At 27.8% G+C, this 13467-nt stretch overlaps 1 protein-coding gene across 1 annotated transcript; it reads left to right on the top strand.

Annotated features, from left to right (window-relative positions):
• The first annotated feature begins 391 nt into the window (after window positions 1-391).
• Window positions 392-9302, top strand: LOC129908990 (fatty acyl-CoA reductase 1-like). The gene is made up of 11 exons (XM_055985866.1): window positions 392-552; window positions 629-756; window positions 4069-4377; window positions 7703-7797; window positions 7858-7967; window positions 8028-8111; window positions 8169-8286; window positions 8362-8533; window positions 8600-8790; window positions 8851-9000; window positions 9082-9302. Exons 1-11 carry the CDS (start codon window positions 501-503, stop codon window positions 9161-9163), a joined length of 1491 nt encoding a protein of 496 aa, XP_055841841.1. The 5' UTR covers window positions 392-500; the 3' UTR covers window positions 9164-9302.
• Window positions 9303-13467: the final 4165 nt, after the last annotated feature.

Genomic DNA, 13467 nt, shown 5'->3' with positions numbered 1-13467 from the left:
CTCAAGATATAGGAAGTCGTTAATACAAATAAAAGTGAAAACTAATACTTCCTTACTAGCATTGCCCTGTAAAGTTTGATTCCAAGTTCAATAGTTGCCCTAAGGTATCAACAACGTAGCAGTTTTTTTGCCTGAATTTACATAAAATTGAATAATATTTCCTAAACGTTCAAAACATATGTCTTAAATGAAATTACAGTAGAAAGTCACTATCCCGAACACATGAATCAAATTTAGACTTCCATACTATTGATTGACCTGTTGATTTAGAAAATTGCGGAATAGTGAAACTGTACTGTACAAACTAAAGGTCAGTAATGGGTAGATAAATATTCATACATCTATATTTTTTTTTGTAAATAGCAAAGAAGACCAAAGATAGATTGAATTTATTTTTCATGGTTTTAGTTGTTTTCAAGTTGTGAACGGTTAAGCACTTAATCAAAATCGGTTAATCAATTATTTCGTTTAAAATCTTAAATATAAAAATAAAATCTGCAATGATAACCGAATTTTATAAAAACTCTGAAATATTTATCACTGGTGGATCTGGTAATCACGATAAATATATAAGATTTTTCTTAAACATTAAGATCAAATTTATGATGCTAGGAATTTATTTTTGAAGGTGTTCTTGGAAAGGCTGCAATTGAAAAACTACTTCGATCATGTGATGTTAAAAAAATATATGTTCTGATAAGGTCTAAGAAGAATTCTTCACCGGAAGAACGTTTAAGTGAAATGAAAAATTCAAAAGTGAGTTTATATTTATTATAAAAAAAAGAGCTAATTTTTGAACTAATACCGGAAAACAAGAAATCAAAATTTATTTTTAGAAGTAATAACTACAATTTCATATAAAATGAATTTAAACAAAATTAATCATTCGATTAATAGTCTATTTAATAGACCGGAGCTCCAGAGCAAAACTAGAACAAATTCGTTCAAGAGTTTTTATTGCTGATTTTGATTCCTTGGTATAAAAGAATACTCCAGCCAAAAGTGCTACTAAATCCATTGGTGCATTTCTGAGAAAACGGCAACACTGGTCGGTTTTCAGTTTTTTTGACTTAACTCGAAAACCAAGCCTAACTTTGAAATGGTTCAAAGACACTTTTCATAGCAAATTAAATTTTCTGTCATGTTAAGATGATTAAAAAATTTTAAAAATTATTTTTCACTGAAATTCTAACCTAAAATCAAAGAAAAAAACGTTAAAAAATTGTCGATTTTATTTTTTTTTACTAAATCAAGGGGTATTTTGTGTATGTAGCCGGTACGTCCAAACTTTGTACTAATGAAATAAAGTAGAGGTAAAATCCTTTGATAATATGCAATTTTTAATTTTTTTTGTCAAGAAACAACTTAAATGTACCTATTCAAAAATTAGCACTTTTTCCAAATTTTTGACTTTTTTGGTAAAAAGCAAGTTTTTGAAACTCGATAAAATCGTATAAATTGGTAACTTTTAGACTTTTAAAGTAAACATACTTAGAGGGATTGATTTAATATAAACTAAATATGACAAACAAACAAATTTATTTGCATCCTTATGGGCTTGTGTGCAATTTTGTGTTTGTGCATTTTTATAAATACAGATCGAATGGATCGATGGAGAGCCATTAGCTTTGGTCTATTGCATAGAAGAACATTTATTACCAACTCTTTAACTGTTTTCAATGGCCTGAAAAACAATTCTTGTAAAATCAGCGACCAACGGTTTTTCTTGAAAAACGAAAAAAATATTCAAATGAGTTTCAAACAAAATAGGCCAGGCAAATTAGTAAATCAAATTGTATTTTTCGCGGGACAAATTTTTTTCATGGGACGTGTTTGGGTGTATGTCCTTATCGTAAAAATGAATTTTTTGGGATGGTAGAACATCGGGAACAGCCAATATCTTGGAAAAGAGGTCGGTGCCGTTTTTATTTCATAGCTCCATTTTTACTCATTTAAACCAAAAATGTCCAAGGACGGACTTATTCACAATGAAATTATCTAAAAAATTATATACAAATGAATTCCGTGAGCTAGTTAAATTCAATTTTATAGTCAGTCAAAGTCCGGGTTCTTCTCGCAAGGTTAGGACAGTATGACATTTTTTTCAAATATCTGAAGAACTTTTGATTTGTTTTGAATTTTCTCTAAGAACGAATTATTTCACTTTTAATTATCTATAAAATGAGCCCTTTATCGTAACTGTAACCATCATAATGTATAAGCAATCTAACGTCGAAATTCACATTGTACTAATCAAAAGTGAGAAAATAGGAAGTTTCTTCTATTAGACCAAGCAAATTCCTGAAGTGAAGGTATAACCAAAATATAAGTAAACAGTTTTTTAACTATATTCGTCTAAATATCGAATTCAAAGTTTGAAATCTTTGATGATAACCTTTATATGGTTTTCGAGGGGTTAAATAAAGTGAGTTTTCCGATTAAAGTAAATAAGCTAAATTGAAACTATTTTTAATTCTAAATATGAGAAGTGATTCTCTGTCATTTTTCCTAAACTTGAACACTTCAATCTCAGTGATGCGATAAGTATAAATCAAGATATGAAATGTGCAAGCCGTTATGTTTTCGAGACTATTGTGTTTAATTTTTTGTTTGTTTATTTGAATTATTGAAATCCCATGCTTAGTTAAAAAATCGTATATCATGACTTCGACGTTTGGTTGCTTCTACAATGTGATGGTTACAAAAACAATAAAGGGTTCATTTCATAGATAATTAAAAGTGCAATAATTCTTTCTTGAAGAAAATCCTAAACAAATCAAAAGTTCTTCAGATATTTGAAAAAATGTCATACTGTCCTAACCTTGCGAGAAGAACCCGGACTTTGACTGACTATAAAATTGAATTTAACTAGCTCACGGAATTCATTTGTATATAATTTTTTAGATAATTTCATTGTGAATAAGTCCGTCCTTGGACATTTTTGGTTTAAATGAGTAAAAATGGAGCTATGAAATAAAAACGGCACCGACCTCTTTTCCAAGATATTGGCTGTTCCCGATGTTCTACCATCCCAAAAAATTCATTTTTACGATAAGGACATACACCCAAACACGTCCCATGAAAAAAATTTGTCCCGCGAAAAATACAATTTGATTTACTAATTTGCCTGGCCTATTTTGTTTGAAACTCATTTGAATATTTTTTTCGTTTTTCAAGAAAAACCGTTGGTCGCTGATTTTACAAGAATTGTTTTTCAGGCCATTGAAAACAGTTAAAGAGTTGGTAATAAATGTTCTTCTATGCAATAGACCAAAGCTAATGGCTCTCCATCGATCCATTCGATCTGTATTTATAAAAATGCACAAACACAAAATTGCACACAAGCCCATAAGGATGCAAATAAATTTGTTTGTTTGTCATATTTAGTTTATATTAAATCAATCCCTCTAAGTATGTTTACTTTAAAAGTCTAAAAGTTACCAATTTATACGATTTTATCGAGTTTCAAAAACTTGCTTTTAACTAAAAAAGTCAAAAATTTGGAAAAAGTGCTAATTTTTGAATATGTACATTTAAGTTGTTTCTTGACAAAAAAAATTAAAAATTTTACCTCTACTTTATTTCATTAGTACAAAGTTTGGACGTACCGGCTACATACATAAAATACCCCTTGATTTAGTAAAAAAAATAAAATCGACAATTTTTTAACTTTTTTTTTTTTGATTTAAGGTTAGAATTTCAGTGAAAAATAATTTTTAAAATTTTTTAATCATCTTAACATGACAGAAAATTTAATTTGCTATGAAAAATGTCTTTGAACCATTTCAAAGTTAGGCTTGGTTTTCGAGTTAAATCAAAAAAACTGAAAACCGACCAGTGTTGCCGTTTTCTCAGCAATGCACCAATGGATTTAGTAGCACTTTTGGTTGGAGTATTCTTTTATGCCAAGGAATCATAATCAGCAATAAAAACTCTTGAACGAATTTGTTCCATTCAAAAGGGTCTATTCAATAGACTATAAAACAACTTTTGTTTTAACATAAATGAATACATATTTTTTTAAATTTAATAAATAAATAGTTTTATTTATTTTAATTTTTTTTTTAGATCTTTAAAGTTCTTAGAGGACTCAAACCAGATGAAATGGATAAAAAGTTAATTGCAATACCTGGTGACATAACCCAGGATTGTCTTGGAATATCTGAAGAGTACAAATTAATGATGGCAAATGTAACAATTTTCATCCATTTAGCAGCTTCAACACGATTTAACCTTTCACTTCGAACAGCGATCGAAGCAAATTTGAAGTCTACTCAAAAAGCTTTGAAATTAGCTGAATCTTTTAAAAATCTGAAAATATTCTTGTATGTGTCAACTTTCTATAGTAATCCAGATGTGGTACATATAGAAGATAAAGTAAGAATTGGAAAAGTGAATTATTATCTAGAGTACCTTTATGTAGTTTAAATCTCTTTGGTGTAGCAAATAGGGATGGCGGTTGTAAGTACAAAAACCGGTTTTCGGTTTTTTTGCTTGATCAACAAAAAAAAAATACTTTTTGAAGAAAATCCGTAAGCAATTATAGTGGAGTAACTAAAGCTCAAAAATTGGCAATATTAGGGAACCCGGCCAGAACAGCTTAGATTTTGATGATCTTTTTTTTCAAACGTCGGTAATTAAAAATACTTTAAATTCTATAGATTAAAAATTGCCGGTGTTGCCGTTTTGATTTTTCAAATTTAATAAAGATTTTTGTGAACAAAAAAAAATTTTTTCTTAAATTTCATAAATTTATAGATGCCAAAAGATTGTCTAGGAAATTCAAGGAAAAAAAATATAAGGGAGTGAGGGACAATCTTCCATCGTTCATGCGATAGATGCAATTTTCTTATTAATTGACTTCAAACACAAAAAAAAAATATTTCAACACAACGGCAACACCTACAATATTTAAAAATACAACTTTAAAAAGCTAAAAACTTAGTCACATTTGTAAAATTAAAATTAAGTAAATTGAATGAAGGGCTTTTGAAAGAACATTAATTGAACTCAGATTAAAAAAAAAATTTGTCAGAATTTTAACTCGTTTTTTAAACTTTTTCGTAATATAAAATGCATTTATTTTCAAATTTTTTTTGGCCACATTTATTAAAATTAAAAAGTATTTCATTTTCGAAGAACTTTTTTTATAGAAGTTTTGAAAAAAATTTCAACTTATTTTTTTTTTTAAAGTTCAACATTTAAATATAAAGTTACTAGCTGACCCGGCGGACTTCGTTCCGCCATTTCTTGTATTTATTTCTATTTTCGACTTTGTAATTTGTCATAATTCCCAATACAAAAAGGAAATCAAAACTTGAAAAGTTCGTCCAATTAATTTAAAAATATTCACTTTTAAAATTTAAAAAAAAGTGGCCTATGTTAAAAACGTTTTTTAAGTTTTTTAATTTACCATTGTGAAGCTTGTAGTGAATGTAGCGTTATGTGTGATGTATCAAATGAAAGGTAATATTATCAGGATGCTCAATAAAGATAAATCAAATTTTTGTAAGCTCCAGATCAAAAGATGTAACGTGTTGAAAAATAGAGTTTTATTTTACCGATATTTCAAATTTGTCATTACAAAATTAATTGAAACTATGTACAAATATAGTCTTGCCCATTATCTATCTACACTGTAAATTTTATTCATTTATCTATTGAAGAAAAAAAGATAAAAATAAAAAACTGTTAAAAACGGCCAAGAAACTTGGGACAAAAAAAATTGTTTTTCCCGTTATTCGGTCAAAAATCGATTTAAAAATTCAAAAATTTGTACATGCATGCGCATGATTAAAACCTATATTTCCTATAAATTTGAGATTTTTTGCAGACTTTTAAAAATTCCAAAAAAATAAAAGACTACTCAAAAATGTCCCTAAAAATTGGGTTGTTTTTCAAAAATTTTTATTTCAAAATACAGGGCCTATGAAAAAAATCCGTTTTAGACCCCTAATTTTTTTTTTAAATATCTTTCTTATGGTGTAACTCAAATTTCTGTGCAAAATTTTGCGTACCTCTAATTAGTCTTTTGTCGAAGGTCTATGACTGCAAAAAAACCCTCACAACTTGGTTTTGAAATTTTTTTGAATTTTTTCAATACCTTTTTTAACTATTGAATAAATTTGTCTATCATTTAAAAAAAAAAGTCAACTCTTTACGACTTACCGTTTAGAAAATAGATTCTTTTTTCAATGTCGTGTTACCCCTATTTACCCTATAAAATCTTGAATTTTTTTTGCCTTAAACCTTCTCCTCTTATGCCTCTTTGATTTCAAAAAAAAATTAAGAAAATGAGTCAGTCTGTGTGGCCGGTTAGCGAACGTACACAAAACCAAACTTTAATATATATAATAGATTTTTTATTAATTCAATAGTCCTTACTGTTAAAAGTTAAACAGCAAAAGTTTAAAGTTCTTATTTGCCAAATTCTTTGAGAAAATCAATTATTTCAATGCAAAAATTCAGTTTTTATCATTGAAATTGAAGTGATTTTTAATTTTTTTTTTCAAAAGTGTGATATATATTACCTTTTCTGCTTCGGAATTCAGCTGATAATATTTATGGAGCAAAAGTTTTTTTTTAAATAAATTCATATTTTATTAGAAAAAGTTTTGAACTTTTTAACATTTTTTTTTAATTCTGAGTTTGAGGACCATTTTTTCAAAAACTCTTGATTAAATTTAGTGGATTTAAATTTAGGAGATAAGAATGAGCTTGTGGCTTTTTAAAAATGTATTTTAAAATATTGTAGGTGTTGCCGTTGTTTTCAAAATATTTTTTTTTTGTGTTTGAAGTCAGATTATGAGAATTTATGAGCATTTATCGCTTAAACGATTCAAGATTGTCCCTTGCTCCCTTATATTTTTTTTCCTTAAATTACGTAGAGAATCTTTTGCTATTATATGTTTTATGAAATTTAAGCAAAAAAAAAATGGTTTTGTTAAAAAAATCGGCAATTTTTAATCTATAGGCTTTAAAGTATTTTTAATTATTTACGTTTGAAAAAAAATCGTCAAAATCAGAGCTGTTCGGCCGGGTTCCCTAATAATTTACTTAAGTTACTCTACTACAAAGCTTTTTTAATTTGATTTCGTTACAAGAGTTCTTAACTCACTCTTAGTAGAAGTTTTGAAGAATTTTTTAAGCTGAATGTGAATGAAAATTTATAATAATAATAATGAGAGAGGGAATGAAAGTTTTGTGGGTTTTCAGTTTTTTGTCTCGTCGGGTCTTTTTTTGTTCGAAGTTTTTTTTTCGGTTTTTTGTTTTTTTTTTTTTCGAAAAACCGGTTTAAACCAGTAGAATCAAAATTTTTGATTTTTTGCGGAATTTGATAAAACAATTATAGTCAAAATTTTCCTGATGGTTAATAAGCTCTTTGCGGTGCAAGTTTTAACACTTTTAGCACCCTTGGAAAAAATTTGACGCCACACACCTTCAAATATTAAATATTTATTTTAGTGAAGGTTTTTGACCTATATTTTTGTTTTTTTTTTTTTTCAATTTACGAAAAAACGCATAAAAATTAGATCTACCAAAGTATGGATGGGTAAACCTCTTAAATAAAATTAAAAAAAATTGATCTTATTGGCGTTATATTATTGACAACTATGTTTTTTATGAAAATAATTAGGGAAGAAATAAAAAAAAAGTGCAAATGTATATTATACATTATTTTTTGTGTACTTTTGGTTTTTAGGTCTACCCCGCTATTTTTGATTGGAAGACGGCTATGAATCTTCTAAATTCTGAACATGACCAAATGGAACCTGTTTTTCATGCAATTGAATCCAAGTTAGTATTATTGAATTTAGGTATTGTTTAATTTATTTACTAAGCTGTTACATTGCCCAGATTGATACAAGACTTTCCCAACACATACGTTTTTACTAAACACCTTGCGGAGCAACTTGTTAACGATTACCGACACAAATTACCTGTAGCAATTTTTCGTCCATCTATTGGTGAATATTTTTCAATTGAAATTTTTTTTTTTTTTATTATTGTTCATGTCTTTTAAATAGTTACAGCAGCCTTTCAGGAACCAGAACCTGGCTATACTGAATCAATGACTGGCGTAATGGGATTACTGTCTATTTGGGGCACAGGTAAACCATTTAAAAATAAAAACAATTTAAGTTCGTATATTTTTTGTGTCTTTAAAGGTTTAATTCAAGTTCTTCTTTGTAATCCAAAATTAATTTTGGATTTAACACCATTGGATGCATCAACAAAATTTTTGCTAATTTTTACAGCAAAATCAGCTAAACTTGAACGCAAGAGGTACTTTATACTCAAAACCCTTGAAAATCCTTGTTTTGTTATATAAAATCTTTTTTTTATTTATTGTTTTGTAAGCATTTTAGAGAAAACTCCAGTTGGAATGTTTTCATCTTGGGGTATTCTTCGACATCCTTTCGGAGAGTTTGGAAAATTTCTTTCAGCTATATCTCGAGAGAATCCTTTGGAAAAGTCCATTTGGATACCACATGTAACAATGACAACCAGTTCAGTAGTTTATTGGGTTTATGTAAGGATATTCCGATAAAAATTTCCCAGTTGCAGATATTTCTATATAAAATCATTATATTTTCAGTTATTTTGTCTACAATTATTTCCTGCATTTATAATCGACGTCTTTCTTAAATTATTTGGTCAAAAACCAATTATGATGGCAATTCAAAGGAAAATCTATTTTGCTTCAGATGCGTTACGTTTCTTCATTTCCAATCAATTTGCTAGTGATGGTGCAACAGATTTTAAAGAGCTATTGGTATCGACTAAAGGGTATGTCAATTTGGTTTGAATTTTAATATTTCATAACTATGGTTAAATTTTTGTAAATAGAACAGAATTTGATATAAATTACTTAGACGGTTGTTGTCGTGACGATAAATATATGAGGGAAGTCCTTGAACTTCAAATGAAAGGCTGTAGAAAATTTTTGCTAAAAGAAGATGAATCATCTTTGCCACGATGCCGAAACATTTTTAAAGTGTAAGATGGTTTTTGAATATTTATTTATTAATTTTTGTATATTAAACTAATAATATTTGTTTTTTTTTATGCTTTATTTAGGAAAATGTTTGTATATAACGTAATACGAGCTTATGTGATTTATGTTGTTGGAAAATTCATCTATCGAAGTGTAATGAACTGATACAGAATATAAGAAACAGATTGAGAGGGAGAGAGAGAGATATATATAGAGATATCGTTGACTAATTGTAATTGAATTCAATATGCTACATACAAATACATACTTTTGAACAATAAATTAAATTAAAGATAAAGTTTAATTTAATTGATACCGTTACTTAAGGAAATTATTATAATAAGCTGTGCCGGATAGATGCAAAGGAGCAACTTAAGAGATATTCGAAGCGCTATTTATAAGTTAGAAGGTTTAAATCTTGATAGTTAAAGCCAATTTGATGCGATAATTCACCTATTCCTTTGTAAAAATTTTATTAAAATATATATAAACTAGCTCATGTTAAGGATTCTTAAAAAAAATTTACTCAAGAAATCCACATTTGGGTAGTTCCATTGTAACGGGTGTGACACAGTTACACAGAATTAACGAAAAATTTGACTGTTCAAGAGTAATGATTTTTTTAAATATTTTTTTTTATTAGATTTATAAAATAGATAAAAAAGCTAACTTCTTATACTCATACAAATATTTCATTTATTAACCCTTTCGGTACCAGCGTTACTCTCATGTAACATATCTTTAAAAATTCGTAAAAAATATTCCATCAAATAATTTTTTAGGTATCGATGGCTTAATTGAGAGATAATAATCCCTAGTTACTGGATTAGTACAAAAAGTTAGTCAAATATCATACTTTTAATTTTTTTTTATCGAAAAAGGGACTGAAATCCACAGAGATCAGAAATAAATCTCAACCTTTTGAAAGGTTACTTAATAACTCTTATTTGTTGCCATTTTCAATAAAGGTCATAAAAAAGAGGTTTTCTGTAAAGCCGGTCTACGGACGATAATTTTACGTGATAACGTCGTAAGAAAACAGGTTGTGTGCTTTTAAAATGAGTCAATTAAAGCGTTTATTTCTTTCAAACAATCATAATTTACAAGAAAAAGCTAAAAAAAAAATTACCTTTTTTCTTTTCTCATTATATTAATTTTTTTTTATTTTAAAAGCTTACAAAAAAAATTATACCACTAAGAAGCCAAATATTTCTTCTAAATAATAAAACCATTTTTAAATTTTTACAATGCGCAAAAAGTATTAAAATAATTTATTAAAAACAATCATTTCTTATGAAAAAAGTGCAAAAATCATCTCCATCACCCAAAAATTCATTTTTTTGATATGACAACCTATAATAAATTTTATACCACCTGAAAGCTTTTTGCTTCAGCTCAAAATATATATATCGATCATGTCTAATAGGCATCTACAAAAAGAGCTAGAATTTTTTGAACTCGATCAATTTTCATCAAAAAAAGCAAAAAAAAAAAAACATATAATTTTATGTTCTCACGCTATTGAATCAATTTTTTTCTAGACAACCTATAAAAAATTTTATACCATGTAAAAGCTTATAATTTCACCTTTTATATGACGTTTCAATCTTATTTCTGCGATGCCTAGAAAAAAAGTTAGAATTTTTTAAAGCCAACCATGTCGAAATTTAAAACTGAGATTACGGTACTTCCCACACTGGTGGCTGTTCATGGTCAACAGATCTCCACAGGTGTTTTGAGGTATTTCGCAAGTTTTTTAATTTAACATTGTGTAGCTTGTATGAACAGTTATGTGTGATATACCAAATGAAAGGTAACATCATCAGGATACTCAATAAAGTTAAATCAAATTTGTATTTGCTTTAGATCAAAAGAACCTGTTGAATAATAAAACTTTATTTTACCGTTATCTCAAAATTGTGACTACAAAATTGATTGAAATTTTGCACTAATATAGTCCTGTCTATTATCTATCTATATAGTATAAATTTATTTATTTATCTGTTGAAGAAAAAATGATAAAAATAAAAAACCGTTAAAAAAGGTCAAAAAACTTGGGACAAAAAAACTTGTTTTTCCCGTTATTCGGTCAAAAACCATTTTGAAATACCAATTTTTTGCACATGTTCTATAAGCTTGAGATTTTTGAATGCTATAAAAATTTAAAAAAATAAAAACTCACCCAAAAATACCCCAAAATAAGTAGGTGTTTTTCAAAAATTCATAACTTTTTTTTTTATTATCTTTCGAATGACGTTTTTCAAATTGTCTAACAAAATTCCCCTACCTATAATCACTACTTTGTCAAAGGTCTACTTCATGTTTTAGTTTTAGAAAACCATTTATAGCTTATTTTTAAAATGTTTTGAACACCATTGTCAGTCTTGAAATAAATTTATCTATTGATTAAAAAAAATTAAACCCTTTACATTGATTGTCGCGTTTACAAAATAGCCACATTTTTGAAATTTTGTTTTACCCCTATTTACCCTATTAAAAGATAGATTTTTTTTAAATATTTCAAATGTATTTAACTTTAGGTTATTATATATCAAATAAGCTATAGAAGATTTTTGTACCTCTAATAGTTTATTTTTAATTTTTAATTAAAATTTTTGCCGCACTGCGAAAGTTCAAGAGTGGAACGCTAGAAAATGGCGTCACTTTTTTGTGGTGGCTGCCATGGTTCATCGATTTATAAGACGTTATCACGTCAATAAAATTTATTTTTTAAAAAGAAAAATTTCGGTCAAGGTCTGAGAGAAACCTTTATTTTGTATTTTTGTATATTTCGGTTAACCAGTGAGATTTACCTATCGCTAAGAGAAAAAAATAAATCTCATCTGCAAATGTATCAATTAGACCATCGACATTGAATTGGTTGTGCTTGCCGTCCCAGCGACTCAAATCACAGTGGAAAATAAGTTGAAAATACCAGGAGTTTTCGGAATGCGAATAAGTTTTAGCCCGCAGCTCACAATAGAGGAAAGTGAAATGGGAATAGATTGTTGTTCTCAAAAACGGGTCTTGATTTAAAAAAAATCGTTATTTAAGGCTGCATTTTTGTATGCTTTTTAATACCCCTGATGTTTAAATAAAGCATGCATGTTTTAATAAACCTACAAAAATATGCCTGTCCTGACTAAACTGTCTTGGAAGTCAAAACTTTTAAAAGAGTTATTTTTGTAATTTTAAAAAGTTTTAAAATATTATTTTATGAATTTCTAAAAATCAACTTTTAACATAAACGCAAATTCTATGTGCACACCAGTCGTGTATTTTATTTTTCCTAAAAATCGAAAATATAATATTTTTCAAAATTTAATTTTTAATTTGTTAAAGTTAAATGAGTCCTTTGGGAGGAATTAAATAAGCGGTTCTGTGGCAAATACAAAAAATAGGCTTTATCTTAAAAGTAACACTGCATTTGAAATTGGTAGAACCGATTTAAAAAAAAACTACAATGCTTCGAAAATATTATGTGGGGAATTTCTGTAATAAACGATATATTATATACATTAGGGTGCTTCTTATATGGTATTTTTTAATGGGACACCCCTGCATTATGGTCTACCATATAAGCATAGTGTATGGTATTTTTTTCCGATTTTAATATTAAAATTTAGGGGTCGCTACCATTCACTAAAGATTTAAGTAAAAAAAAAAGATCAATTTCAACAAAATTTTTTTTGTTACAATACAAAGTACGTTTAAGACCCGATTTTTCAATCTTCTAATAAACAGTCAGTTAACTGTCTATCGAATAAAGATATTAGGCTCATAAACAATCATATAAAATCATTGAATTTTTCAATTAAGCTATTCTACAGAATAACACAAAAAAATGTCAAATTCAAAAATATTCAAAATTAAACTTCATTTTTATTCCGCTGTATTTTTATCAAAACTTCTTTCAAAACAGTTAAAGATTTAATATAAAGTACTTAATTCTGATTACAAATTTTTAAATTTTCTGAGAAAAAAAAAAACAAAATTTGGTGTATTTTTCAAAACTTTGAGTTGTGGTAGCGACCCCTAGAACGTGTTTAAACTGGACCAAATTTTACTCAATTTATTTTTAAGGCAGGAAGAACAAAATGAAAGGGTGTCCCATTAAAATTTCGAAAATTGATTTTTAAGAAGCACCTTAATATACATGCACAGAGAAAAAAGACCACCTAAAAAACAAGCAATTCCATATTAAATTAAGCGGATTTCTACACGGTTTTTTTGCCAAGATGACCTCCGTCTTAAATTAAACTGACAAATACATCTTAATTTCTTGAATGCGCATATTTAAAAGACATCCGTTTATTTTAAGCGGGAAATCATCTTATATGATTCCGGACGCTTCCGGACGGCCAATCGAAAACGCCATACAAACGTAGTTTTTATGAGAAATGGAGGAGCTGTAAATTTTTTAAGAATTGGAAAATGAGCTCGAGAGTAGTTCTCGCGTCTAGTTTGAA

The sequence above is a fragment of the Episyrphus balteatus genome, chromosome 2 (genome assembly GCF_945859705.1).
Source record: "Episyrphus balteatus chromosome 2, idEpiBalt1.1, whole genome shotgun sequence".
Classification (NCBI taxonomy): Eukaryota; Metazoa; Arthropoda; class Insecta; order Diptera; family Syrphidae; genus Episyrphus; species Episyrphus balteatus.
The sequence above is the reverse complement of the archived record's forward strand: the minus strand, read 5'-3'. Positions and strand labels throughout refer to the sequence as shown.

Coding starts and splice junctions, on each gene's coding strand:
- LOC129908990 (XM_055985866.1), top strand. CDS start 501: ATGATAACCGAATTTTATAAAAACTCTGAAATATTTATCACTGGTGGA. Junction 553..628: donor ATTTATCACTGGTGGATCTG/GTAATCACGATA, acceptor TTATTTTTGAAG/GTGTTCTTGGAAAGGCTGCA. Junction 8,534..8,599: donor CAGTAGTTTATTGGGTTTAT/GTAAGGATATTC, acceptor TTATATTTTCAG/TTATTTTGTCTACAATTATT.